Source organism: Oikopleura dioica, chromosome 1 (genome assembly GCF_907165135.1).
Source record: "Oikopleura dioica chromosome 1, OKI2018_I68_1.0, whole genome shotgun sequence".
NCBI lineage: Eukaryota > Metazoa > Chordata > Appendicularia > Copelata > Oikopleuridae > Oikopleura > Oikopleura dioica.
Genome location: NC_137291.1, coordinates 8,374,027 through 8,399,369, shown reverse-complemented (window position 1 = coordinate 8,399,369; position 25,343 = coordinate 8,374,027). Strand labels below are relative to the sequence as shown.

Below are 25,343 nucleotides of genomic sequence, written 5' to 3'. Positions count from 1 at the left end.
TAGATAAATTAAATGACTAATCAAGAGTTTTCTAAAATGATAACATGCTGAAAACTCAAAATTTTAAATGGATCGCTTCGGAAAAGAGGAGATCAACTTTGAATGTATGGAGGCTTTCCGAGGATTTGCTTTCACACTTTTTGAAACGCAGCCGGGTTCTCTGGAATTTTCTCTCTCCAGGCCAGTGCCTAGTTCGAAACTGGTACCTACCAAGAGTGCTTTTGATTGTGAAGAGAGGGAGTTGATCTAGAAAAAGATCAAAAGTTTTGGCCGGGGAAGAATATGGGAGCAAGGTGGGACGTAAAAATCGGGGAGGACTTCAAACAATTTTAAAGGGGAAATTAAACTAACGAATTTACGTGACGAGCGACTTGATCGTAAGGACTTTTTTAGCCTTGTTAGAGGTTGATAGAGTTGATCAAATAATATCTACAAGACTAGATGTATCTATCAACTATCCTTCGCCCTCAGAAGAGGATGACTCAGATGATCCGCTTGAAGACGAGCTGGACGAAGATCTTTTTCTTGTTGATCGAGAAGAAACTTTTCTGACCTTCTTCGTCCTTCAAATTTTCTTTAGTTACCAAAAACAATTGATAGGTTGAATACCGTTTCGAATCTTCAGTTTTCTTCAACGAAACCCGTCTCGTTGTTTTCACTGGCAGGGGATCATCCTTTTCCTCCGATTTCGAGGCTACTCGGCGAACATCCTTTATTGGGGTGTCTTCGGTCTTTTCTTTCTTCGCTACTGGCTAAAACAGGTATGACGAGTAGTGTAAATTAGAGAAAGGCGCACCTTTCTTGGGGACTTTTCCTGATCAGATTCACTATCTGAAGAGTCTGATCGGTGTCGTCGTTTTCGTTGATTTTCAATTTCCCGTCGTCGCTCTTTTTCGTCACTAGAAAATTTCAATCATCCTCTTACAAATAACAATGGCACTCACGTGGCTTCTTTTCTTCCTCCCTTTTCTCTTCCTTGATATCCTCTTTTGGCATAACCACTCGCTTGTCATTGACGATCCTTCTGGTGATCACGAGCCGCTTGCTGATTGGAATTCTTTCCTTTTCTTCCGCTTTACCGTTCTCCTCTTTGCCTAATTGTAGATAAGATGTCAATTAGGTACTCTAGAAATTTTCGGCTTACCGCTGAAGTTGTTGTTCTCCTTCAAATCTTCAATCTGGCTTGTCAACTCGCGCTTGAACGAGGCCCAGGACTGTTTTGCTTCATCCAATTGTTCTAGAAAAGGTCACAGATTAGACAAACTGAACACATAGGCAATCTCTTACCTTCAACAATCTTCTGAGATTTCTTTAACAGCTCCTTGCTTCTCGCATCTGGAATACGCGGTTTCCAAAAGATGTGCGGCTCAGTTTTCGTCTGGATATATTTGCTCCGTTCGTGGAAGTTCTCTTCCCAGTCGGGACGCTAGAATGCTCAATTTACGAAATTTTCACTACTCTCGGTTCAAACCAATTCAGAAAGCTCCTTCTTCTGTTCCAAAAGATCCAGGAGTCTTTCTTTCTCGCGCTTTTTCTGCAGCAGCTCCTTTCGTTCTTCCTAAAAACAAACAGCTCTAGAATATTCAACATTACAGTACTCACATGAAGTTTTCTCCTATCAGCTGCGACCCTCTCTTCTACTTTCTGCTCGACTTCTTTTCGCTTCTCAGCAGATTTTGACTTCTTCTGCTCTTTATCAAAAGTTCTTCAATCAAATGCGCGTTAGATGGTTATTATTGGAAACGTTCCAAACCTCAGTGTCCCTAAAAGGGATGCAAACATTCTTCTCGCTCCACGCTTCTGCTTCTCATCACCTATTCAAAAAAGATAGATCCACGAGCAAAATTTTAACAACTTAAACACTGTTTTTTTTAGGTTTACTCCCACTTTGTCCCAACGGCATTCGAAATCCTTAGGTGTAGGCCCCGTACATCTATATATTTTTAGAAAGCCCAGACCTTGCTGCGTGTCCTCGTCTAGGTCTTGTGACCTCGGCGAGGTCAGGTGACCTCAAATGACCTCGCTGAAGTCGGTCATCAAGGAAATCTTGTTTATACATTGAAAATGCTTTCAAAAGACGATACAAATCGACTTAAAACTCGTCTTTTTTAAATTATTAGTATTCAAAGGTCATTCAAGGTCACTCTGACCCCAAATGACCTATAAAACTTGATTTCAAAGAAATCAAATGAATACATTGTATTCAATTACAATTCCTAAGACTATTCATCGTCTTGACACCAAATGACCTCAAATGACCTCAGATGACCTCAGATGACCTCAAATGACAAAAAACAACCAATGATAACAGAATGATGCAAATTTCATCTCTTAATTCGTCAAATATTCACTTATCCATGAGGAAGGCATGTCATGACCTCAAATGACCTCAGATGACCTCAAATGACCTTTATTGATTCATAATAAGGTAATAAGACGAATTAAATGTCTAAATAGTAAATATTCATCCGCCATTAACAAAGGTTCTCATTGACCTCGAATGACCTCGAATGACCTCAAGTGAACTCAAGTGACCTCACAGATGTTTTGTGATAGGCTAAGCCTTCTATCTTATAAAATTTGGTCAGTTTGCATGAATACTCGCTCCTCCCATTTTTTCGCGCTCAGATTTTTTTCGGTTTAAATAGGGGTTGATAGCGGCTGTTCTCCGAGCCAGTTTGGCTAAGTAAGTAAGTCGCTGGCTGCGGCTGAAAGCGTGTGGGTTCGAATCTTACCATGAAAATGATTCTTTCGAGTCATTCTTCATCAGATTCTCAGACAAGACAGTAACGAATGTTCAGTTTAGAATGCGGATCCTTATACATAACAACTACAATGTTCTGGCGCAAGAATTGACAGAGACTTGCGCCCGAGTTAAGGAAGAGTGTGCTCTTGATTTCTGTGAGATCAAGCCTGGCGCACTTCATACAGGAACACGCATTCGAGGCCGTCCATTGCGGACAATGCCGAACCACCGTCGGCAATATGAACCTGAACATCGCCGTTCAGGCTTCATAGACATGAGACTATCGGTATCGGATAATCCGGTGGAGGCTAGGCGGGCGCGGGCAAACTTGGCGAATGCATTTCAGAAGATCTATCGTGTGGTATACGACAGGGTCTTCTATGGTGATGACGAGCTAACTCACGCTGACAATGAGCGTAGGGAGATCTGGATTACGATCTATGGCCGAGATCCCTGGAGCGTGCGACCCTGGCAGCGTGATGAATCTCGAGAACTCTTCGGCCGAGAGCAGCGAACTCCACGGCAAGGCACCGGGGCCTCGAGTCACAAGTTCAAGCTCTTCACATCAAAGGGTTCAGCGTTCGGTGACATCTTCAACCATCCGACCTTCCAAGCCTTCCACTAAACAGAAATTTAACGATTTTTGTTTGATTGAGACAAGAGTTTCACATATTAATCAAGCATTTTATTTACCTTTTTTCTACGATCAATGCTTTTAGCAGCTCGGGCGGCTTTTCTGTTTATCGTCGGGTCCGAAGCAATCTAAAATACCCTCATGCACTCTCGTATTAAGCAAGACTCTTTCTTTCCCAATCGGTGTCACAGAAAGAACCTTGTAGGCAGTGTTCACACAGGCAACAGTGACGCCTCACGTCAATAAAATCTTCCCGAAATCGCCCATTCTCCTTTAAGAATCTCACGAAAAAGACTCTTCGGGATCCAAGGATGCCTCTCTGTCCGGGTTGTACTTGTCCCTCTGGATTTGTAACCTCAACAAGACGACCGCGAAGTCTGAATCCTGTTTCATCTTCGGGTCGATCCTCAAGCTCTCCATACGCCGGCAATCCCACAAGATAATTCATTATCTCATCGGCCGACCTAAATAATTGAAAATAGGCTAATCACATGCGTTCTCTTACTCAAATCCAGCTCTCCGACGGGCAGCGTTCTGTCTTTCAACACCTCGTAGCTCCATCGCGCGCCTGACATCTCTCTTTATCGCAGAATGAGATGCGTCGACCTCCTAAGGTGCACGCGTGAAAAAAGTTTTAACTTTATTAGACTAACCCCCTTGCCGTGGCCTTTAATTCTCTTGCAAACGATGAGGTTATCCGGACTCCACCCTGTTTCCTCCCTCAACTCTTCCATCATCGCCGGAATCTGACGCCAAAGAATAGCAGTCCAAAATTCCTGAAAATAAAATCGTTAACTACTGCTTTCTTTATATTTGACAACCTTCTCAGCGCCATCGGATTCTAATATCAACGTCCTTGGCTTCGCGTCCTCATCGAATCCCAAAAGATTATCCCGCACAATTGAAGCCAGAAGCCTTTTGTAACCATCGACAACCATAAGGCTTTTCGCGGTATTGAGCTCTGCAAGGATGTGACCGTAAACTTTGCTGTCGCCAAAGTAAGAAACAGCTGATAAAACTGGCCAGCTTGCAGGGTTCCAGTGCATCGCTGCATTTTCAACAGGCAGCCTCTGTTGGATACCCATAGCTAAGAATCAATTAGATACATTTCGTTTAGTATAAATCTACCGAAATCTGCAGTAAACATCATAAGGCGGCGATTTTTAGCAGCATCCTTCAGCGAGGCAAGGAATTCTTTCGACTGTTTTCGCATCTCTAGATGTGTGACAGGTCGAGGTCCCGCGCCGCATCCGTTTTGACCGTTGTGAAGGTACGCAACAAGCTTGACGATGAACTCATTTTTCTGGGCGACCTTTTCATGTGCTTCTGGACCAAACTGGCCATTTTTGTATTCAGTCCATGTGATCTGCGTATCAGGATGGATTTCCGCCAGTAATTCCTCTACATTCTGTCGTACATACTGCTCTGTTTTGCAGGTTGGACAATCCCTGTCCCAACATTTCCTCCTTTCTTCCATACTTTGTTCGGCGCGGTTGCAAATCGACTTACGCAGAAGAGCGTCGGGTCGAATGAGAATTCCGGCATCGCTTATTGCTTCGGCAAAAGCCGCACTTTGTTCACAGCATTCACAAGCGCAAGTCTTTAGCATTCTTTCAGATGGCTGCACAAAAATTTTCAAAGACTTCATAATCTTCAAAAAAGCTGATCTGCTCACGCGTTCTTCAGGATCTTGCACTTCTTCGTAGAGATCAAACATTTGATTCCCTGAGAACATCAGGTAATGCTTCAGTACAAGCTCTCCATCGACACCCTTCACATAATCGCGCGGTCTCGGAAGAGGAGCTGTGTCGGAGAAATGCTCCAGGAAGTCCCTCACGACCGCTCGGACTGCAGGGTTATCTGTTACATTTGACGATCGCCGTCTTTTGATCGTCATTTGTGCCGGCTGGTCATTTTGAATAACTGCTCTCGGCCTTTTTTTATTGAGCTCTCTTGGTAGCGGCACGTGCGCGAGGCCAGCTTCGTTCATTGCCTCGGGGAGCATCTCAACATCACCCAGACCAATACTGCGCAGCTGATTGACAAGGACCTTTGAATCGGCTGGGAGTGAGCGGACATCTACAGCCATCGCATGACGAAATGCTTTCAGGAGATTATCAAGTGCTCCTTCTTCATACGGGAAAAGCTTACAAAGGATTAATCATACGAGTCCTTATCTGTTGACAAAGAAAATATATCATGATTTCATTCTTTCCTGATCGATCTCCTCGGCTCCTTCCATCTCAACATCTTGTCCCTCATCCGGTTCAGGCTCTCCCTGTGCTGCGCGACGGTAACCCTAGGGCAACCATGAGTTTCATTTACAAGAAAAGAATATTTCTTGGAAACTCTTGTCTCAATAAAATTTAATAAGGGGATGGGGACCCAAGAGTCAACACAAAGATCTTCAAATCACATACTACTTTAGTCGAAAACACCCTTGAAGATCCTTGCTCGCCTATCCCTCTCAAAACCTATCGTGGCCGATACAGTGCCAGTCTGAAGCAAAGTCCACTGCCAGATAGAGAGTTGATCGGGTACTGATAAAACAGTCGAAACACAAGGAAAATTTTCTATTGGACCTGGGGACAACGGTGACCGTCGCGAAAATCCTTGACAAAAGTCAAGGGGGATATGGTAAGACAAAATTCGTTAATGGGTACAGCTTAGTGTCTTCCATAGATTCGTAGCGCAAAGCTCGTCATTCTTTCTGTGGTTATACGTACGCACACTTTCTCACGAGTAACATCTAACACATGAAAGTGTTAAATGTAACTCGTGAGAATGTGTGAATACCGTGTTTTGTAGCTACATAAAAGCAGATATTAACATTTATCTACAAAAGGTACTGTTTATTGAATAAAAACTCGAAAATTCGGACAATTAATCTTTTCTAGATGCTGATTGGCTGACGCGAAAAATACTGGCCCTGATTGGCTGACGCAAAAATACTGGCCTCTGATTGGCTGACGCAAAAATACTGGCCTCCGGTTGGTTGGCGCAAAAAACTGGCCATGATTGGCTGACGCAAAAAATACTGGCTCTGATTGGCTGACGCAAAAAATACTGGTTTCTTATTGGTTAGTGTATCCGAATTTTCGAGTCTTTACTTAATAAACAGTACCTATTGTAAATAAATGGTAACCTCTGTTTTTATGTAACTACCTACTAACCACAGCGAAGAAACGAGTTTCTACGCTACGGGGTTGACATCTGGAGCTGTTCAAACTCGTTATCAAACCCATAACCCTACACAACCATCGGATTATGGGTGCCAACGCGTGGACTTCACACCATCCGGCAACCGGCTCAATGACCCTAGTTCAATGACAACCGGTTGCCGGAGAACCTTTATATATTCTTATTTCTGACCCATAGTTAGGTCTCGGACGTAAAAACAGACGATTTTATCCATCCGGTCCTCATACAGGGACGTTTTCTCTTTCTCATATTGAAAAGAGGCAAAAATTAAAATTGCTCTTTTCAAATGTCGATTTTTTATGTTTCTCGTGCGTTTGATTCGCCAGAGAGGAAAGGAAAAAGTCTAGAGAATCAAGAAGAAAGAAAAGAAGAATTGAAATCTAGAAAGGAGCGGATTGATTTTCAGAATCAGGGAAAAGAAGCAGGGAAGAAGCAAAGCAAAAAACACAAAAGAACACCAATTGAAATAAGCGACGATTCGGAGAGGGTTTTCACGTGATGAACGTTATAAAATAACATCATAAGTTGTTTTTTATGATTCTCCGTTGAATTTCCTTCATTTTTATCATATTTGAAAAAAAAACAAGAAAAAAGGTCATCCGAGGTCACCGTGACCTCAGGTGACCTTTACTGACATTAATGACATTTTTTCATTTATTTAAAATGTTTTTAAATATAAAAAAACAGTCAAAAATATGATTTTTAGAGAAGTCCAACTTTGACGGGGTCATTTGAGGTTATGTGACCTGACCTAGGTCACGAGACCCAGACGAGGACACGCAGCAGAGTCTGGGCTTTCAGAAAATATATAGAAGTATGGGGGTTACATGTAAGGATTTCGAATGCCGTTGGGACAAAGTGGGAGTAAACCTAAAAAAAAAAACAGTGTTTTACCTATCTGCGCCTGTTTAATCGTTTCTTTGGAGATGTCACTCTCTCTTCGGCGCCCGGTCTCGTATACAGCAGATTTAAGCTAGAGCTTTGTTAAAAACAATTAGATTTTTTTATTTATTCACCGATCGTCGTTTTCTAGGACTGTCGTCATCCTCCTTTTCTTCGTCGTCGTCGCCGTCTTCTTTCCTCCTTGAATCGTTCTTGCCAACCCTAGAACCACCACTTTTTACCTCCACGTAAACTCACAAATCAGTACCTCGAGAAGATGCTCTTTGATTTCGTTGTATCTTCATCCTTTTCTCCATTTCTAGTATCAAAAGATAAAGCAAAGAACAAATTGAAATGTCTTACTCCAGTTGATCATCCAAAGCATGGATTTCCGCCTCCATTTGCTCGATTTCCGTCGCCAAGTCGCCCATGATTTCTTCTTGGGATAAGAAATTAAAAAAAAATGAAACGCGTAATTTATAATAAGTATCTTTACGGTAAAAAAGGAATGGAACTACAGACAGGATGAAGAACAGAGCAGTTTTGCTGGTATTAAAAAAAGATGAACAAAGTTTGCGAGATTGAAGAAATCGTTGACAGGTAGTGTGGCTTTAGATAATGTGGGTTTAAGTTATGAACACAGGTAGGCTAGAAATGGAAAATTCTAAGATAGGTAGAAAAAGGTATAGATACAGTGATCTTGAAGAACTTCGTCAAAATAATTTGCGACCTTTTTTGTTTTCTCGCCATTTCGTCACGCGGTTTTTCAAAAACAGCCACATTTGATAGAGCTAAAAAGACAGATCAATGTAAGTTTATTGATTTTTGAAAGTGCCGAATTTCAAAGAAAAATGAACCTGTAATGAGGCGATTGAAGAGAACAACAGTGCTCTTATTATTGGATTGTTCCAGCCTTGATCTTCTTGCTTCGCCAGTCCGAGGTAGAAAACCATGACTCCGAGAGCAAGTGATAGAATTCGCACGGAGACGAAAACTCCACAAGTTACATAGGAAAGGTATGAATGAACTGAAGTTACAGTTTCTTAATCGTCGTCAAGTTGGATGTACCTTGTTTTGAAATAGAAAAGCACAAGCTTAAATTCAGCGCCAAACAAACAGTTTCGCCGCAATAATGAAGCGTGATAAAAACCAGCCCGCTTTTCCAAAAGCCAAGACAGTAAGTAGCACCGATGAGCACAAGATAAGCCAGTGAGTATATGGAGCGATTGTAAATTTCACTTTGGCCACGGATTTTTTGGAGATACAGTTCAGGATATTGATGGATCCAGAAAGACAACTGATAAAGTTGATGGTAAGAGAATTCTTGAATTCAACTTGGCTTACTTGAAAAATATAAAAGAGCTTGACTTCCCAAGGAAGCAGATTGTGCGGCCAGTCTAGATACAAGCTCGTCGGCTTCTTCAGAAAGTCCATTTCCGCGGATAAATAGATCCCCCAAAAAGAGGAGAGCATGAACCAAATAAGGAGCTGCCCGTGTTCGGAGAACTTCGACGTCCTGGTTTTTGAAAGATTCAACTTTCGAACACCCTTGTCAAAAACATATTCTTGCAGCGCTGCGTGCCAAACTATCAGACATGTCGTGTAGAAAAAGAACTAATAAAAGCATTTTTATTTATTTTTTCTAACTAAAATTACAGTAATAAAGTCGCGAGGACCAATAAGATGAGAGATTGAAGTTTCTTCATACCCTTCTTCTGGCTCGACAGGGTACTGAAGAGCGATAAATATATTTGCGGCGTTTTTTGTGAACTGAAACATGAGGCCAAGGATAAAGAAGACGACGATGCTTTTTCAAGGTATCAAACAAGTCGAATTATAAATGTATTCCTTGTTGATTTCAAAGAGAGATCAAAGGAACTTTATTTTGATACCAGCCAAGCAGCAATATCCCCATGATTTTCGATAAACCATTCGCTTGTAAAAACAGGTGGCTGCTGTTTCTCGGGTCGTCTCCGATGAGCCATCTAAATTCCGTCCTGCATGAGCACACACATGAGTTTTCAGAAGAAATTTAATCAAAATAAACATTTCGCGAGCATTTTTGAATCTGTCTTTCACTTCGTTTCTAGCCTATTTTTCATATTGAAAGATGGACTTTCTTTTGTTTTGTGTTTGGTATGAGAATGGAACTGTTGACAAGAAGAATGAAGGTTTCTTTCATACAATGGCACTGTAGACGATTCTGACCATGATTATTTTGTAAAACGAGAGGATAGCGTTGAAAATATAAATAAAACTCAAATAGAATATAAAATGAGATGGGAAACTAAGAGCGAGAGTCAGTCAAGCACAGGTCAAAGCAACAGCAAAATAATTTCTGAAAGGAGGAACGCTGCTCGCGAGGAAGAGGAGGCATAATGAGGTCGATATCGCTGTCGTCAGAAAGTTCATCTAATCTGAAAAAATGTTGCAAGTGTTAAAGTATTCGCGGTTGATAATGACTGCCACCTGTATCCATCGCTTTTAAGCTGCTGGGTCATCGCACGGCCAGCATCGGAGTAGCCTTTTTCAAGTTTTCTTTTTTAGTATTAGATAATATGTTGCTATTCTCACTGAAACGACTCATAATATCTTTAAAACAATGGCTAAGAAACTCATTTCTTCATTTAGCAAATTTCTGGCTTCATCGATCCTCTGATAGTGAACTGTTTCTTTACTTCTACTGAACGTCGCCTTTGCCAGTAAATTCTCTAGCGGCATAAAATCTCTAAATAAATACTCTCTTAAAACTTCTGATTTGAAATTGTACTTGTTATTGACCAGCAAATGCGGTTGAAATGGGTTTGAGGCGATTTGGGTTAAAGGACAGCAAATTTGGATGCTGAAATTTTGAGCATAAAATAATTTAATTTTGACTTGGAAGATGGTTTATTTTTCGGTTATAAGGACGAGTTGAGCGGCTGCGATGATAATTTTTATTATAAAATGTTTTGATTGTGCAAAATTGGCGGAAGAAAAAGTCAGTTTGAGAAATTTTAAATAGCGCTTCTATTTTACTGGTGCTCTTATTCGCAGCAAGTAACGAAGTGATTAAAAGAATTAACAGTTTATTTCATGGGGAGTACTCGAGTGAAGAAAAGCGACAGATAATTGGTAAACAGGAAGTATTGAAAATTGACGAAAGACGGACTCTGTATGTCGGTAAAATTGGTTAAAAACAGGGAAGGAGCATGAAAGAGGTCAGTAATGATGCGATTTAAAAGGGATTAGGCTAATATCATGAATAATTTTTCAAATTAAATTAAGAGCGTTAAATTTGGAAAACATACTGTATGCTTTCAGTCAGTTGAAGTCTAATTACACTAAATTGCATCCAGTCTTCTTGGCGCGAGACTTTTTCTTGGCTACTGCTTCCCTTGTTGCCATCTAAAAGAAGTAGTTTAGCCTCGAAATTCTAGTGATGCCATGGCTCGAGTGTTGACTTTCATATAAAATACGCAATAGGAATGTCGATAACCAGTCATGCGAGAAGAAAAATGCGGAAATTCCACTCAGTTATCCTCTCATCCGGATATGGTCGAATATGAGAAGAGTGGTGAACCAGAATTTTCAAGTGGCAAATTCCTTACGGGAGGTGAAATCATGCGTCAAAAAAGTGTTTTGATTACAGCGGATTTGCTTTCCACCGATCCCCGCTATAAGCGAAATATACACTGTATCATCTTCCCGTTACATTAGCGGATTAGGAAAGAAGACGCGAAAATATTTTCAAGCGGCTTAGAACTTTTTAGTAAGAAGGCATGAATCCTTATCGAAACTTTCGTAGATTCTATCGCCGATACTTTCAGTTAACGGATTGAAACTCTACTATGATTTCATGACAAAATAGACAGTGAGATAAAACGTTTATGCACCGATTGCTTTGCAAAGATTGCAAAACTCGATAACATATTGTTCGTTTAGCTCTGTGAGAAACAATTCAAGACGCTGAAATGCCAGTTTGATTTATGAGAACACTCCAAATTGCCTTCCATCCGATAAGCCAGTTCCCATAAACGGGTCAACTAGAGATAAGGCACTAACAGCCTTGGCCTAAGCACCTGTAAACAAAGAAGTAAATATCGGGCAATCTTTTAGGGCGCAATTTTACGGTTAGCAAAAACGCGACGCGCATCGCTAGATCAGCTGATAGCGCCGCCAACGTGCAACTACTCTCTGGCGCGACAATACGCCCAGCCGGTGCGAATATAAACGGTACCGAGGGAAGTAATTCTATCACAAGCATCTACTGCAAAGAGAAAAAAATATCAAAAAAGAGACGGAGAAGCTCTAAAAATAACTGATAGGCCTGAACACCCCTTTAAATTCTTTCGATAAAGCAATCTAATTACCAAAGCTTATTGAAGAATTGCAGGTGGTGGACAAGAATATCAAAAAATCGACGATAAGAGAGAGAAACTAACTCACCTCGAATACTTTTCGGACATTGTCTCCACTAAGGGCAGAGCATTCGATGTAATGTCTTGCTCCAATTCTATCGGCCATGTTTTTACCCTCTTCGTATTTGACTGGCTGTTGCTCTGGAAACAAATTTGATAATTTCAGAAATCAAGGAAGAGTAACTTACTCATCCTTGCCAGTTCCCTAATCGTACTTGGGTCGTCCCTCAGGTCTCGTTTATTACCAACAAGAACAATTGGCACATTTGGGCAGAAATGTTTCACTTCTTGAACCCTTATTAAACTTTATCAAAACGCCCCTAATTTCTTAGCTAACCATTTTTCTGGAATATTTTCTAACGAGTCTGGCGAGTCAATCGCGAAGCACATGAGAATTACATCTGTGTCTGGGTAAGAGAGAGGACGAAGCCTGTCATAATCCTCTTGTCCTGCTGTATCCCAAAGAGCAAGCTCGACCTGAAAATTGCGTTTTTGGAAAAGACGGTTCGATTCGAGATCAAACTGACCTGTTTGTTATCTACTTCAATATCAGCCACGTAGTTTTCAAAAACTGTTGGGACGTACACCTACGGAAAAAAATCAGTTTTATCAAGATATGCAAATGTAGTTTTACCTCTGGGAATTCATCTTTACTGAAAACTATCAGAAGACATGTTTTTCCACATGCCCCGTCCCCGACGATAACGAGTTTCTTCCGAACAGTCGACATTTTCTGAGTATTTTTTTAAAAGTTAATCTCTAAAATGAATACAGGAAATAAAGAAATTTCAAATTTGATCGAAAAGGACACAGTAAAAGGCAGTGAAAAGAGGATGAATCGTTATCGACGACGTCTTTTTAATGGTTGATTTTATGTCCCATCAACTGGTTAAAAAAACAAAAGAACAAACAACCCTTTCCTTTCTCTTGAGCGCGATCTGCTCCTAGAGCGCGTCCTATCTCTTCGTGATTTCTTCATGTGATCCCTTGAGTTGGAACGTTCTCTTCTCTTACGATCATGGGAGTTCGACCTCGACCTGCGTCGATCTCTTCTCCTTTTTGAAGATTCCTCGTCCGACGATGATTTCCGTCGGCGATTATCTGGTGAGCTTGAGCTCGAACGCCGCCTTGATCGCGGCTTTGGAGAGGATGATCGCGAACGGCGCCTATTAACAATTAGAGAGTTTTTTCTTACTGGGAACGTAGTGGATTAAGGAATGTCTAACTCACTCTTGTTTGACGTCAGCCTCTTCCTTGATTTCCATCTTTTCTTTTTTAGACTTTTTCTCTTTCTTTTCTTTCTTCGCCTTTTTGGACTTTTTTGGTTTGACCATTTTTCCAGAACGGAGTGCCTCGAGCAGACGCTCTTTATCCTTGGTAGTCATATTCCTAAAAATGATTTAAAAAAAAGTATTCTTGGATGGAGACTTACGCAAGTTTATCGCCAAGAGGGTCTTCCTTCGACTTTTTATCTTTCTTAGGCTTCTTTGAAGACGAAGCGATCAGAGTATCGTCTACTTCGTAAGTTGCACCGTTCTTGAGTGTAAGAGCGCCGGATTCAAGTTGACCGCCGTAACTTTTTTCCTAAAGAAAATATTACAGTTCAACAGGGGTTGCTTAGTTAAATTTTACCTTGAAAGTAGTGGGCGCGAGCGAGTTACTCTGTCCGTACAAAGGGCATTCCTTATCAGTGTTCATGTGACCCCATTGCTTGCACTTGAGACATCGGACATTTTTAACAGCGATACCAAACGGTTGATCTGACTGGACGCTTGTGTCGTCCTTGAGATACTTTTCTCGGGGAGCATTTTTCTGCCACTCGAATTTGAACTCTTGTTTCTTCTCGCCAATCAAGTCCATATCGTCCTTTTTGAGACTGGCGGGTTGATCATACATGAAACTCAACCCAGCTTTTGCCTTTAAAATGTTTAAAGAAAGCAAGAATATGATAATACCTTCGAATCACCCATAAGAAGCTTCGTCTCGAAGAGATCTTGCTCTCTTTTGAACTGTTCGATAGCTTCGGCCTCTTCTTTGCTCTCTTGCTGAAGCTCCTGTTCCCTCATCCATACTTTCTTGATGTTATGTTTTGCCGTAGGGTGAAAGAACTTCTTGCACATAAAATTCTCGTACGATTTCCCCATCTTTGACGATTTTTATCAATCTAAGAAATTGAAAACTTAAAAAGAGAAAAGCTTTAGGGAACGAAAAGGGGGGTTTCTTTTTTGATCATTTCTGAAGTGGCAGATATTTGGTGCAGTGTTCTTCTAGTATTGGTATTTGGTGGAGTAGTCCTTTGGTGAAACGACCAGACCACGACCTTTTCGAGCACCTCGGTAGACGGTTTCGACGATGTCGACGAATTCTTGCTTCAATAAGGTTTTGAATTTTTCGAAAAATTAGCTTATCAGTTTAATCTCGATTAGGATTCACTTGTTACTGATTACAGAAGCTCAGGTGCTGCAGGTGAAGTCTGCAGGAGCGCGCACTTTCTCTCACCTGCAACTTGCCTAAAGCGAGTGCGCCGCCACAATATATAAGAGGCCGTGTGTTTCTCAGAATTCATCAAAATCATCAAATACAACAAATAACCAAAAATGGCACCAAATGCATTTACCCTCCCACTTCACCCTGAATATGTCGAGATGGTCCCAAAAGACGCCGGCGAGCGACGAGATTCAGTCGAAATCTTCGAGGAATCCAACTTTCCCAAGAAACAACGTGGTTTTTCCTTGCGAGGCTCGACTAAAAAGATGTCTCCTTCAAACGCTTTCAGCTGGAATCGCCCTGACAAGAAAGACACTGAAGCGAAAATCAAGCAGAGTCCGAAAACTGCTCAAGTCGGCGATTATTTCCATGGAATTTGCTATCGAGCCCCAATCCGTTGTAGCAAGAATGAAATGAACGATAGCGACCTAGAGTGGTCGAAATTTCACCTCATCGTCGTTGGAGATGTTTTCCTATTTTTCTCCGCACCGAAGTACGAGTTTGAATCACGAATTCATCTTTCGACCGTCCGAAGCATCAGACGAGTGCGAGTCTTTGGCAAATCCGCAATCTACTTCTCTACTATCCGCCCTTTCCTCCTGCGGTTCCAAACTAGAGCCGAGCGATCAAACTTCTCGAAGATCATGCCCAGCCGAACGAATCTCAGAATCCCGACCGTCAACTTGAGCCGAGTGGAAATCGAAGAGGCTGAGAAAAGTTTCAACGAGACACTCGACGACGAAGTTTTCATCGATGGTCCTGAACTAGAAGAGAAATCTGACATGGACGGACGCAGAGGTCGATTCTTCAGCGTCCCAGAGGCGGAAACTAAACGAGAAGTGGACGCTCGAGTGTTTCGATCGCTCAAAAAATCAGCGAGAAAATCAACCTCCAAGGATGCAAAGAAGAAACATGGCATCCTCACATCATTGAAGAAAAAGTCTGCTCAACTCAAGCGACGTTTTTTCTAACCCGACATCATAATTTTACTCTGTGTAAATCTTAATCCATTCACGAATAAAAAATATCCAAATTTAATCTCTGATTTCGTTCAATTTTCAAAACCTTCCTTGTCATGAATGGCCCAGTTGATCTTGTTGTTGTTACCGGTTCCCAAATCGATCATAATGTGCTTGTTTCGGAAGAAGAACATCACCGTGCATGGGTCGTACAACTCGTACATCTTGTTGAAGTCTGGTACTTGGGAAATATCAACCAAGTAAAAGCAAGCGAAGTTGCGGCATTTCTCAGCGACTAAAGGGGTGATGATATTTGAATGAACATAAAAGGCGTCAATCATACCCGAGTAAAGAGTCTCATCCATTTTCATGCAAGTTGGGTCCCAATCGTGTCCAAAGCGCACGCAGACTACCTGAACGTTCCCGTGAAGATCTGAAATCGTGAAATTATCCGATCAAAATTCAAAATATCAACCTTGTCCTCTTCGTGCTGAATCGCCTGGTCGACCTGCCAGCCGTTGGTCAAGTGGGGCAACATGTACGACATTTTCGGGCGGTTAAGAGATTTCTGAAGAAAAATAAATTAAACGCTTATCAGAATGAGTTTGTATTAAGGAAAAATATCAATCTTGGACGTTCAAGAGAGAAAATTAGTTGGGTCTTCAGTTTGACAGATAGTTGAGCAAGTAAGAGTTTCAAATTTATAATTCCGCGCCTTTGATTTCACCTGAAACTCTTGAACATAAACGACATGGAAGATAAAACAGAAAACGAAAAAGGAGAGAGATGGATAAATTAATCTGAGTCCGAGTCATACGCAATAAGACTAGTAGGCTTCCATTGAGTGCGGCTGGAATCGATACAATCCAACAGGCCCGACGTAAGATCATCCTCATTAACAATCGGAGTGGGCTCGACTTCTTTACGCGGCTTTTTGCTCTCTTGAAGGCGCCTCGTGCTCTCTTTAAGCTCTGTCTTTTGCTTTTCAGCTAGTCGCTTTCGAACCACTAAATACTGTTAATTGTAAATATAATTTGTCAACGAACTTTTCATCTGTGATTCTAGCGCTTTCAAATCCTCGATTCGCTTTCTTTTAGCCTCATCTTCTTCGTTATTTTTAGCAACTGGAGCAGCGCGTTTTTTCTTTACTAGAATCATTCCAGGTTTCGGTGGTGGTGGCATATTCTTTGGTAAGTCCTAAAATTGATATATTTTCGCCTTTACGAATCTAAAATACCTTTTTCTGGGCAGCGTCAGGACTACTACCAGTTTCATAATCAGAGTCGTCCGAGTCATCAGATGAATCATCGTCGCTAGAATCGGACTCCTGCTCCATCATGTGCTTAATCTCTGCCAGTTTTCTAGCGAACTCTTTCTTTGCGGCGAGTATCTTTGCTTTTTCGTCCTCGTCTTTTCGCTTTGGCAGGGTGATATTAACAGGAGTGGAAGGGCCAGGCTCGTCTTCCTCGTCCTCGCTCTCGACTGTAAATAACAAATTAATTAACGCTGACGATAAAAATTGCGACAAGGAGGGATCAAGATCTTACCGATGGGTTTTTGCTCGTATTCAACCTTTGGATGCTTGATTTTAGTTTTGCTCGATGCAAGTTGTCTAGCCATTTCAGCTTTGAGTTCTTTTTTGACCGCTTTTTTCCTCTTCTTCTCGGCTTGTTTTTTTCTCCTGCGCTGCTCCTCAAGTTTTTCCAAGAGCTGTTCTTTTTCCTTTGGATTCAGGGTCTTTAAGAATTCCATTTCAATTTCGCCCTCTTTTTCACGGCGCCTTTTCGACTTTTTCTCCGATGGATCGAAGGACAGATCACCAACATGCTGTTTTGCAACGTCTTTGAGTTTGAATCCGGAATTTTGAGTAAGTCTGCTCGCAAGGATCTCCATTTGCTCCTTCTTCAAATCCCACTCTGGATTGTCTCGATCACCGACCTTGCCGTACATTGGACAGACTCTGTCGACATTTGAGTGACCAAACTCGCCACATTTCATACATTTGACATTTCGCACTTCGATACCGAAGGGTTTGTGGTTGAAGATGGAGTTACGGACTTCTCCCATTGTGTTAAAATGGGAATCGCGAGGGGCGTTTTTCTGCCACTCGAACTTGATTTCGAAGTTTTTGGCCGTCTGACCAGGGCGGTCTCCTTGATTTTCGGGAGCATTGATATCTGATGAGTTAAATGAATGCCATTGGAAGAGAAAATGATAATTTTACCTTTTGGCATGATATTGTTGGGCATTTCGTAGAGGAAGGAAACGCCGGACATGGCCTTCTTGTCGCCGAGCGCTTTTTGGACGAGATTCCTTTCATTCTCTTTTCTTGCCTCTTCTGCGCGCTCCTGCTCCTTGCGTTTGTCCGCCTAGACTCATTTTAAATGCGCTTTCGAGATTATGCGAGGCTTAGATCGCTTAGGCAGCCTGTGTGACCATTGAAATCATCAGAAAAGCAAGAAGATATGCTGCACATATCCACAAGCATTAGCAGCCGCCTTGCGCGATTAAATTTAAGATTATCCTATGTACGTGAACTAGATCTATCGATACAAAAATATGGAATGATGAAAAATTAGGTTACCCACCTCCATCTGCTGCTTTCGCTTCCAGACAGTGACGATGTTCCGCTTACTGGCAGGATGCCAGAACTTTGCGGACATGTACTCATGGAAAGTCTTTCCTCTATATCTCGGTCCATTCGACATTTTTACCGATTTCTTATTCTCCTGAATATATCAAATCAACATGTGCTTTATTGATACGAGCTTTATAAGAAGAGGCAGGCAAGTGAACTTGATACGATGAAATGTGGGAACTAGTCGAGCTTGATGCCGAACTGGGACAGAAATGACTCGTCGATTTTATGCTTCTTTCCATTGATTTCTTTTTCGAAGCTCTTTATCTCCGTCTTTGGCACGTAGACTCTTCCAGCTTCCTTGGCTTTTTCTTCCTCTTCCTAAAGACGACTTTATTGATCATATGAGTAGTAAATGCTCACTTTTTGAAGTTTTAATTTTTCCTCTTTGGTCATCACAGTTATTTCTTTGGAGGGTAGGCAAATACTTGACACGATGACATCAGCATCGGATTCTGAAACTTTTCGTTTGGGCTTGAAATTTTTATGGGCTTCTTCAACAGATCCAGCGAAGCCGACTTGGCGGAGGGTTTCGGATTCTTCTTGCTCGGCCTTTATTCAGGATGCGCGCGTTGTTCGATTTAAATTACATTTTTGCAAGAAATAAGCGCTTATTTTGCTGACACCCTTTCTTTAGTCGCTCAAGCTTTTTGTTCATTTTACGGAGTTTTCTTTTCTCCTCCCTCTCTCGCCGCCGGACTTCCCTATCCGCTTCATGTTTCCTTTCTTCGATTCGCTGTCGAAGAAGCTTCTCAGCATCAGTTCTGCTCGCAACAATGCTCATTTCATGAAGTTGTTGTTCTTTTCGCTGTTGCGATTCGGCGACAATTTGTTGGTCTAGTTCTCGAAGGCGTTCCTCGATTCCTTATTACGTCGTAAATATAAAGGTCGCACATAGCTCGACTACCTTTTATTTTGGAGATGGCTTCAAAACCTTTCTCCTTCCTAAGTTTGAGCTCATAAAGCGCTTTAGTTTCGTCAGTTTTGTCCAGTGTCTCGGTGATGCCTTTGATTTCATGCTCAAGTTTTTCAACTTGGCGCCGCTGCTTTTGCAACCGCTGACGAAGTCGCGCTTCTATCGATTTTTTCTTTTCCTCTTCTAACTGAATAATAATCGTTTTAACCCCCGCTTGACTGTCCATTGATCATTAAACTCAATTAACTAACCTTCTTGAGGTTTGACTGGATTTCCTTCTTTGTTGATCCTTCAGCAACATAGACGGAAACGGCCTCCGCTAATGGATCTTGTTCCGACGACGCATCAGCCACTACTTGTTTGTATTCTGCTTTTAAGTTGTTAAGCTTTACTATTTCCTCACAACGGCGTTTCGTCAAACGGCTCCTGATTTTTTCCTCGGCATCTGTGAGCTCCTCCTTGATTTCAACTTTCACCGCCGCCTCGAGCTCCGGATACTGATTGACTGGCTCGGATTTGATAATTGTATCGTCGATAGGTTCAATTTTAACAACAGGCGCTTCAGAACCAAAAACAAGTTCGTCGATTACGTTCGTGAATTCTTCTTGGAGCTCAGGAATGTCAATTTCATACTCTCCCTCCGAGTCTGAGTCATCAGAAATGTAAATTTTATCAGCAAGATCAAAGAGTTCTTTTTCCAGGAGTTTCATTCGAAGCTTTCGTTTTTTCTCGCGCATCATTCTTCGGACAGTTGTAAGAAGCACCCGCCTTCCGACAACTCCGAGTCCTTCAACGTACTCGAGATCTTCTTTTCGACGCTTTTCTCGCTCCATCACAGGGATCATCGTATCGATGCCAGACTGTTCCCGGAGGATTTTCGTCGTCTCTGGATTCAACGCAAACTGACTCTGTCGGTACGCGAACTTTTCCTTAGCGATTGAAGCTTCTGGTGCTCCATGATAATTGACGTATTCGTTTGTGAAGTCCTCGACGAGCGTTTCGATTCTACGCGGGTCGATTTCAACAAGTTGAAAACTCTTGCCCATTTCTTTTAGTTCTGCTTCAGAAATATCCTCACTGTATCTTGGGCAGACTTTATCGTAAGTAAGATGCCCATGCTGCTTGCATCGAAAGCAAGGAATGGAAAGCATGACGTTCGGTCCATTAAAAGGCATATGAATCTGTGGCTTCGAAGCAATTTCCGTCGGAAGAATTCCGTCCACGAAGCGATCTCGCGGGGCGTTCTTCTGCCACTCAAACATGTAGCCTTTTTCGATCTCTTTTATTCGCTATGAAAAATGATCAGTTGGTTTGGCAAGCATATAATTTTGAATAATTACCTTGTCGCGTTCTTCTTGATATTTTTCAACAATCTGAGGTTGATCGTAGAGAAAAGAGACTCCTCCTTCAGCCCTTTTTCTCTCCAAGCCTCGAGCATCTCTTTTTCGGATCTGCTCAACTTCATGAGTTCTCGCATTCTCCTTTAGCTTCTCGTCGATTGCCTTTTCTTTTGCCTGGGCGAACTGCTGCGCGCGATATCGTCAAAACAACCGGATGAAGATTTACAAGTGCTGTTTTAGGAATTTAAAAATTTTGATATCAAGGACGAGTACGAAAAATAACTAGTCACGAGTGAATCTTTCAAAGCCTGAAATAATGAGATTTCGTTTTGAGCTCGGATGAAAGAACTTGTGTCCCATAAAAATCCCAACAGTTTTGCCCAAATGTCGACCCTCATTGATATTGCAGGAAAAGCCCGGGCCGAAGCCAGTTCCCAAATCCCCAGTCATGATTACGATCAACTCTCTAAGATGAAAAATTATGCAAAAGGGAGTAGAACTTTCAATAATTGTCATTAATGAATAAGAGGGAAAAAAAGGGTTTACTGGCGGTCGGAGCAGTTAGAAAAAAGAGGAGATGAAGCATTTTGGAGCGATTCAACCAAACATTGAAACTTGGACGATAGCAAAAAAATTGCCGCAAAATGACAACCTGCTTTAAAAATGCTCGAAAAAATTTCAACCTGAAACTAATTCGACCGAAAATGGGAGGATATGAGCGCACCTTCTTCGTACAGAATAGAAACTGGTCTTTGCATTTTGATAATTACGCCTATCTCGGACATGGGTTGAAAAATATCGTATAAATTTGTCTATGAAAGTATGTTTGTCTATTTCAAATAACATCGAAAAGTGTAAATTTCTGGAGAACTCTGTTTTGCATCAAAAAGTGTTGAAAGTCCAACTTGAACTGAATACAACTGTATTTTTATCTTTTGGTAAGTATTGTTTCGTCGATCAAAGAAAGTAATAGTGGAACTTGATGGCTGTGTTTTGCTTGTGTTTGGGGTAGTAAAAATATTTTTTAGAGAAGAAGAAACATGAATTAAAAGAAATAAAAGTTGTCTTTTTTTGTTTTGTTTCGAAAGAATAGGAATCAACGCAACGGTTGTTGGTGGCAGGGCGAATATAACACGAGAAAAGGAGGGTGTTCAAGTTTCCATGAGCGAATTATTAGATTCAGGCACAATATCCGGGGTTGGCTTGCCGCGTTTGCACGGACTGGCTAACAAACTGTCGGAGTCCAAATGGGACGATTCGGAGAATATGCTCTCGGAAGCTTCTTCGTCGTAAAGTCTCTTGCGTTTTCTAAAAACTTTGATGAAAAAGAGCAAAATTGTAAGGAACGAACCCTGGTGAGGAAATGACATTTATTTCTTGTAGAAGTTCGCTCATTTTTTGCAAATTGTCACTTTGGTTTGCTTGGCAATGATCTGTGGGGTTTGAGCTTTCTGAAACGAGAAACGCGTCGGAAGACTAAAAACGAAGTTAAGAGCAACTCGAGTTGCAAGATATCTACTTCAAGGGACTCGATAGTAGGCACATCGTCGACATCTACAAGTTCATCAGAATGCTGATTGGTGAAAAACGACTTGCACGGTGCAGAAGATCTCCGTCTGTACTCACCCGGATATCAACAAAAACATACACTTAATCTTTAACTCATTTGCTATCCGTTACAGTATCTGATGTGCCTGGCGCACTGTGTTTGATAAAAGTGCTTCTTTGCGCAGTTCTTTTTTCGAGTTTCAGAATCATCCTTGTTGATTTTACAAGCATTGTGTCTGGTCGAATTCTGAAGCTTTCCTGGACATGCTGCCTCGGCATTTCGCTGACGCTTGTCGACTGTAAAAGCCAGAAGAGCCTCGACTGACTCCTCAGGTCCAGCTTCTGGCCCGATGTTCATCAACTATCACGTTTTTCTTCAGCTCATCCCTTTCCGCAAGTATCCAGAAATAAGATTGATCCCGTCCCAGTTTGATATGATTTTTCAATCTCAAAAAGTATTAATTTCTGTCGTCCACTGTCGAATTTTCGGAAGCTTGGTTCGTGAGAAGCAGTTGAAGAAATTGTGAAGATTTGCGAGAAAGAGAAAAGATAGGACACGTGTGGACAAATGGAAAGAGAAGACAACTACTTGTCAAAGAAGTAGGGCAAGAATTGTACTCCAGCTTAGAACAGTCAAGTAGTTTTTAAAAATAGAGCAACGAAGAGTGCTCTAAATTTGTTCTTTTGAAGTTATTTGAGATTCCAAAAAGTCTGGGCTGAATTGAATAAAGTAAGTAATGATAATTTGGTCTTAATTTGAACCTTGTCGTTATGTACTGCGATGGTTCTTCTGGAGCCCCTTCTCGAAGGAACGTAAAGGGCGGTCTATCTGGAATATAAGTCCCCGACCAAAAGTAATTTATCTGAAAGAGAAATTCTTCGGTGAGCTTTTTTATAAGCATTTGTTGACTGGCACCTTGCTGGACATAATATCGGGGCGGGTAAATCCATTGTTGATAAAATGATTGATGGCGACGAGGAAATCGCAGTCGTATTGAATGGTGGCGATCGAGCGTGTCTTTTTCAACCCAACTATTGGTGGTTTTAGGTAATCTAGCTGGGCGAGTACGTCTTCGTCAGTACAATTAAATCTAAAGTTTAAATGTTTAACTACTTCTTTTGAAGTTCATGAAATTACTTGATAACTCCTCCTTCATTCCAAACGAGCAACACATCTCTTTTATTAAGCCTAGCTTGCCGATGTCTGAGTTCTTCAACTAGAGGATCAATCATGAAGTACTCGGCTTCGTGGAGTAACTGGGGGAGAATTCCTTGTATCAGATCATCTGATATCACTACCTGAAAACAGAATTATTCAATCAGAATTTTTTTTGAAGAAAGCTTACCTTTGACGACCTGAGGAACTCCAGAATATACTTGAAAATTTGAGGATCTCGATCAAGGAAAGCGTTTCCCTCGCTATCCCGCCGTGGTGGTATTTTCCCGTTGATCATTCGCGCCAAAATCGAATGCGAGTAGCGCAAAAGTGTACTCTGAAAATATGCATCACAAATAGACAATTACTTTTGATCTTACTCTGAGTGTCGTGAATTTTACCCCGCCAACATTTATGCGTACGATTTCGTCGTCTTCGACAATGGGTTTCATTTGTTTTTTCTGAATATTGGTTTGAGCACGGTTCAAATATCAAGATATCAATTGTTAACTTCTCAAAACACGGGGTCCAATCATTGGACCACGGCGACTTTGACCCCCGGTAATTCCCGTTGTAGTAATCTGTTTGACCTGAATTTTGTAATGTGAGCTGATAGGACGGAAACGAACCACTGTGTGAAGTTTCGAATGAAAACTCAAAAGTGGTGGCGTTTTGCGCCACATTTCTCTATCGCTCTCTGGTTGAAAATCGGAACGGATTTTTTGATTAACAATAGTAAATCTTTAAAGAAGAAGGTTTAAGCTCTCGAACAATACATTAACGAGCTTTTTTACACAACGGAAACGTCAATTAGAGGCAAAAGTTCTGAGCGCTATTTTTCACACTATGAATTTGGCGCGCCGCGCGGGGCTGAATAATGCATTGTGGTCCAATTATTGGACCCCGTGTTTTGAGGGTATAGTAGCGCGCCCGTGTTTTGAGAAGTTAAGAATACAGAAAATAGAAGAAATCATATCGCAAATATAGGAAAAAACGGATGCATACAGTAAAAAGGATAAGATAGGTAAAACAGTGGAGAAAATATTAAAATATTTAATGAGAAACTGAACGAGTAGGAAAAGTAAGGAACTGATAGGAGTAATAGTACAGAAATAATTATAAGAGAAGGCAATCGTGTGGATAGTCTGGAAGCATTGAAAAAAGTAGAAATTGTAAACTTGCGTAGTAAATATTTACAAGAAAGACAGTGCTTGAAATTATAGTGAAAATCACCTAAATTTTGTAATCTCGGATATCCTAATTGACGATTTTTTAAAGAAGAACGAAATCGCTCCGAATAGACGGGCGTCGGCAATGATGAACAACGGCTTGTGAAAATTAAGAAAAAGAAAGAAGAAACGACGCTATATCTTTTTCTTCAGCCGCTCAAGAATTGCGTTTTTGAGCTTGTTCTCCATGTCGAGCGTCTTTTTCGCAAAATCCTGAGATGGACTGTCGAAAATGGCGACGCCAACTTCGTCTTCAGAAATTGTCGCGGCCTTTTTCTCGGCTTCTTTAGCCTCTTTCGCCGCGGCTATTGCAAGATCCACCTCGTCATTGATGACGGGCTCGTCAGGACTTGTTAAAGCGCGCACCCAGATTTTGGTCCGTTTCAATCGGGATATTCTGATCATTTTATAACCTTTACAAATAATTAATAAGAGCTCATTACCGTAATTTCATCGGCTCGTTCATATAAGGCCCGTTAGTATTTTCTTCCTTGACTAAAACAGGTAAGTCCGCCTTGTTGATCGGTTCGTCGATTCCGTTGAGATACTCAATTTCTTTGCTCTGATCGGCGATCAGTTGATTCTCGATGTCGTCGTATGCCGCTGCCTCTTCTGGATCGAGGCCTGGTTCTTCATCACTCATGCGCGAGTTTTTCGACGACAGCTGACTTCGATTTGAAGCAAGTGATCCTAAAAATGAACTAGTAAAGCGCATAATTTCCCTGTATAAACCAGAAGAGGCCGAGTTTTTCTCTGAATTTTCATCATCTCCATCCGACGACGGGTTATGATTGGAAGTAGCAAGAGAGGCCCTGCGATCGAAGGAATTTGAAGCGCCCTTCTTGCCAGACGAAGCGATTGATGAGGATTTGGCAGAGCTTGATTTCGCGGAAGTGTCAGATGGATCGTCGGACGTGCTTGATTTCACTGCTTCTGATTCAAGCTCCGATTGGGCTTTCTTTTTGAGGATACGGTCACTGAAAAAAACTTTTCAATTCAACGTTCGAATAAATGCTCTTACCGTAATTTAGCTTCGACATCATTTCCACCCAGCGTCGGTGAGTTGAAAAGCGTCGAATAGTCCTTGTTGACATCATCATTTTCATTCGACTTTTTCGATCGTTTCGTCTTCGTCCGCGACTTTGTCTTTTTCGACGCTGAAATGCGCCTCTTCCTCGTTTTCGTCATTTCTCAAGCATCATCTTTC

At 41.5% G+C, this 25,343-nt stretch overlaps 9 protein-coding genes across 9 annotated transcripts; all 9 read right to left on the bottom strand.

The window, feature by feature from the left end:
- Nucleotides 1-458: 458 nt before the first annotated feature.
- LOC145710961 (uncharacterized) lies at nt 459-7,898 on the bottom strand. The gene is made up of 13 exons (XM_081788671.1): nt 7,827-7,898; nt 7,732-7,782; nt 7,598-7,685; nt 7,476-7,554; nt 1,754-1,814; nt 1,603-1,705; nt 1,472-1,558; nt 1,288-1,426; nt 1,145-1,237; nt 933-1,094; nt 797-888; nt 610-752; nt 459-563 (listed from the first exon to the last, which is right to left on the bottom strand). Coding segments are annotated over exons 1-11 (933 nt in total). The 5' UTR covers nt 7,895-7,898; the 3' UTR covers nt 459-563; nt 610-752; nt 797-886.
- A 90-nt stretch (nt 7,899-7,988) lies between these two features.
- On the bottom strand, nt 7,989-10,187 carry LOC145712095 (translocating chain-associated membrane protein 1-like). The gene is made up of 7 exons (XM_081789785.1): nt 9,933-10,187; nt 9,360-9,880; nt 9,120-9,270; nt 8,808-9,077; nt 8,532-8,760; nt 8,321-8,490; nt 7,989-8,254 (listed from the first exon to the last, which is right to left on the bottom strand). Exons 2-7 carry the CDS (start codon nt 9,446-9,448, stop codon nt 8,177-8,179), a joined length of 987 nt encoding a protein of 328 aa, XP_081645911.1. The 5' UTR covers nt 9,449-9,880; nt 9,933-10,187; the 3' UTR covers nt 7,989-8,176.
- Nucleotides 10,188-10,214: 27 nt separating this feature from the next.
- On the bottom strand, nt 10,215-12,635 carry LOC145711292 (rho-related GTP-binding protein RhoA-C-like). Its single transcript, XM_081789014.1, has 6 exons — nt 12,498-12,635; nt 12,391-12,450; nt 12,201-12,340; nt 12,052-12,158; nt 11,892-12,004; nt 10,215-10,850 (listed from the first exon to the last, which is right to left on the bottom strand). Exons 1-6 carry the CDS (start codon nt 12,591-12,593, stop codon nt 10,782-10,784), a joined length of 585 nt encoding a protein of 194 aa, XP_081645140.1. The 5' UTR covers nt 12,594-12,635; the 3' UTR covers nt 10,215-10,781.
- LOC145711291 (corepressor of RBPJ and splicing regulator-like) lies at nt 12,633-14,024 on the bottom strand. Its single transcript, XM_081789013.1, has 5 exons — nt 13,819-14,024; nt 13,496-13,780; nt 13,296-13,447; nt 13,094-13,252; nt 12,633-13,029 (listed from the first exon to the last, which is right to left on the bottom strand). Exons 1-5 carry the CDS (start codon nt 14,005-14,007, stop codon nt 12,753-12,755), a joined length of 1,062 nt encoding a protein of 353 aa, XP_081645139.1. The 5' UTR covers nt 14,008-14,024; the 3' UTR covers nt 12,633-12,752.
- Nucleotides 14,025-14,063: 39 nt separating this feature from the next.
- LOC145711293 (thioredoxin-like protein 4A) lies at nt 14,064-15,883 on the bottom strand. Its single transcript, XM_081789015.1, has 4 exons — nt 15,785-15,883; nt 15,653-15,722; nt 15,416-15,604; nt 14,064-14,228 (listed from the first exon to the last, which is right to left on the bottom strand). Exons 1-4 carry the CDS (start codon nt 15,854-15,856, stop codon nt 14,131-14,133), a joined length of 429 nt encoding a protein of 142 aa, XP_081645141.1. The 5' UTR covers nt 15,857-15,883; the 3' UTR covers nt 14,064-14,130.
- A 24-nt stretch (nt 15,884-15,907) lies between these two features.
- Nucleotides 15,908-18,035, bottom strand: LOC145711290 (uncharacterized). Its single transcript, XM_081789012.1, has 6 exons — nt 17,898-18,035; nt 17,534-17,678; nt 16,857-17,486; nt 16,547-16,791; nt 16,356-16,506; nt 15,908-16,316 (listed from the first exon to the last, which is right to left on the bottom strand). Exons 1-6 carry the CDS (start codon nt 18,015-18,017, stop codon nt 16,105-16,107), a joined length of 1,503 nt encoding a protein of 500 aa, XP_081645138.1. The 5' UTR covers nt 18,018-18,035; the 3' UTR covers nt 15,908-16,104.
- A 28-nt stretch (nt 18,036-18,063) lies between these two features.
- Nucleotides 18,064-21,825, bottom strand: LOC145711288 (uncharacterized). Its single transcript, XM_081789010.1, has 9 exons — nt 21,723-21,825; nt 21,555-21,679; nt 20,517-21,511; nt 20,204-20,405; nt 19,115-20,152; nt 18,855-19,050; nt 18,584-18,811; nt 18,311-18,504; nt 18,064-18,268 (listed from the first exon to the last, which is right to left on the bottom strand). The coding sequence occupies exons 3-9, from the start codon at nt 20,717-20,719 to the stop codon at nt 18,128-18,130; spliced, it is 2,202 nt and encodes a 733-aa protein (XP_081645136.1). The 5' UTR covers nt 20,720-21,511; nt 21,555-21,679; nt 21,723-21,825; the 3' UTR covers nt 18,064-18,127.
- A 404-nt stretch (nt 21,826-22,229) lies between these two features.
- LOC145711289 (SH3KBP1-binding protein 1-like) lies at nt 22,230-23,365 on the bottom strand. Its single transcript, XM_081789011.1, has 6 exons — nt 23,288-23,365; nt 23,098-23,244; nt 22,890-23,050; nt 22,668-22,842; nt 22,514-22,614; nt 22,230-22,467 (listed from the first exon to the last, which is right to left on the bottom strand). Exons 1-6 carry the CDS (start codon nt 23,357-23,359, stop codon nt 22,422-22,424), a joined length of 702 nt encoding a protein of 233 aa, XP_081645137.1. The 5' UTR covers nt 23,360-23,365; the 3' UTR covers nt 22,230-22,421.
- A 492-nt stretch (nt 23,366-23,857) lies between these two features.
- LOC145703694 (uncharacterized) lies at nt 23,858-25,338 on the bottom strand. Its single transcript, XM_081781082.1, has 4 exons — nt 25,158-25,338; nt 24,869-25,113; nt 24,580-24,826; nt 23,858-24,533 (listed from the first exon to the last, which is right to left on the bottom strand). The coding sequence occupies exons 1-4, from the start codon at nt 25,322-25,324 to the stop codon at nt 24,272-24,274; spliced, it is 921 nt and encodes a 306-aa protein (XP_081637208.1). The 5' UTR covers nt 25,325-25,338; the 3' UTR covers nt 23,858-24,271.
- Nucleotides 25,339-25,343: the final 5 nt, after the last annotated feature.

Bases quoted from the DNA above. Each gene is read 5' to 3' on its own strand.
- LOC145710961 (XM_081788671.1), bottom strand. From the start codon at position 7,894: ATGGGCGACTTGGCGACGGAAATCGAGCAAATGGAGGCGGAAATCCAT. The intron at 7,555-7,597 runs GTGAATAAATAA...ACAAAGCTCTAG, and splicing joins GTCCTAGAAAACGACGATCG to CTTAAATCTGCTGTATACGA. The intron at 1,095-1,144 runs GTAAGCCGAAAA...ATCTACAATTAG, and splicing joins GGAGAACAACAACTTCAGCG to GCAAAGAGGAGAACGGTAAA.
- LOC145712095 (XM_081789785.1), bottom strand. From the start codon at position 9,448: ATGGCTCATCGGAGACGACCCGAGAAACAGCAGCCACCTGTTTTTACA. The intron at 9,078-9,119 runs GTAATTTTAGTT...TGCTTTTATTAG, and splicing joins GTCCTCGCGACTTTATTACT to TTCTTTTTCTACACGACATG. The intron at 8,255-8,320 runs GTTCATTTTTCT...CTGTCTTTTTAG, and splicing joins CTTCAATCGCCTCATTACAG to CTCTATCAAATGTGGCTGTT.
- LOC145711292 (XM_081789014.1), bottom strand. From the start codon at position 12,593: ATGTCGACTGTTCGGAAGAAACTCGTTATCGTCGGGGACGGGGCATGT. The intron at 12,341-12,390 runs GTCAGTTTGATC...CGCAATTTTCAG, and splicing joins TTGAAGTAGATAACAAACAG to GTCGAGCTTGCTCTTTGGGA. The intron at 12,159-12,200 runs GTTAGCTAAGAA...AAGTTTAATAAG, and splicing joins GAAAATATTCCAGAAAAATG to GGTTCAAGAAGTGAAACATT.
- LOC145711291 (XM_081789013.1), bottom strand. From the start codon at position 14,007: ATGGGGAAATCGTACGAGAATTTTATGTGCAAGAAGTTCTTTCACCCT. The intron at 13,781-13,818 runs GTATTATCATAT...AACATTTTAAAG, and splicing joins TTCTTATGGGTGATTCGAAG to GCAAAAGCTGGGTTGAGTTT. The intron at 13,448-13,495 runs GTAAAATTTAAC...TATTTTCTTTAG, and splicing joins TCGCGCCCACTACTTTCAAG to GAAAAAAGTTACGGCGGTCA.
- LOC145711293 (XM_081789015.1), bottom strand. From the start codon at position 15,856: ATGTCGTACATGTTGCCCCACTTGACCAACGGCTGGCAGGTCGACCAG. The intron at 15,723-15,784 runs GTTGATATTTTG...GGGAACGTTCAG, and splicing joins TTCAGCACGAAGAGGACAAG to GTAGTCTGCGTGCGCTTTGG. The intron at 15,605-15,652 runs GTATGATTGACG...TCACCCCTTTAG, and splicing joins GGATGAGACTCTTTACTCGG to TCGCTGAGAAATGCCGCAAC.
- LOC145711290 (XM_081789012.1), bottom strand. From the start codon at position 18,017: ATGTCGAATGGACCGAGATATAGAGGAAAGACTTTCCATGAGTACATG. The intron at 17,679-17,897 runs GTGGGTAACCTA...AAATGAGTCTAG, and splicing joins AGCGAAAGCAGCAGATGGAG to GCGGACAAACGCAAGGAGCA. The intron at 16,317-16,355 runs GTTCGTTGACAA...AACAGTATTTAG, and splicing joins GCTAGAATCACAGATGAAAA to TGGTTCGAAAGCGACTAGCT.
- LOC145711288 (XM_081789010.1), bottom strand. From the start codon at position 20,719: ATGACAATTATTGAAAGTTCTACTCCCTTTTGCATAATTTTTCATCTT. The intron at 20,153-20,203 runs GTAATTATTCAA...CATTTTTCATAG, and splicing joins ATCAAGAAGAACGCGACAAG to CGAATAAAAGAGATCGAAAA. The intron at 18,812-18,854 runs GTAGTCGAGCTA...CGACGTAATAAG, and splicing joins AGCCATCTCCAAAATAAAAG to GAATCGAGGAACGCCTTCGA.
- LOC145711289 (XM_081789011.1), bottom strand. From the start codon at position 23,359: ATGAAACCCATTGTCGAAGACGACGAAATCGTACGCATAAATGTTGGC. The intron at 23,051-23,097 runs GTAAGCTTTCTT...TTCTGTTTTCAG, and splicing joins AGTTCCTCAGGTCGTCAAAG to GTAGTGATATCAGATGATCT. The intron at 22,843-22,889 runs GTAATTTCATGA...TTTAAACTTTAG, and splicing joins AATGAAGGAGGAGTTATCAA to ATTTAATTGTACTGACGAAG.
- LOC145703694 (XM_081781082.1), bottom strand. From the start codon at position 25,324: ATGACGAAAACGAGGAAGAGGCGCATTTCAGCGTCGAAAAAGACAAAG. The intron at 25,114-25,157 runs GTAAGAGCATTT...AGTTTTTTTCAG, and splicing joins GATGTCGAAGCTAAATTACG to TGACCGTATCCTCAAAAAGA. The intron at 24,827-24,868 runs GTTTATACAGGG...GTTCATTTTTAG, and splicing joins GAAAAACTCGGCCTCTTCTG to GATCACTTGCTTCAAATCGA.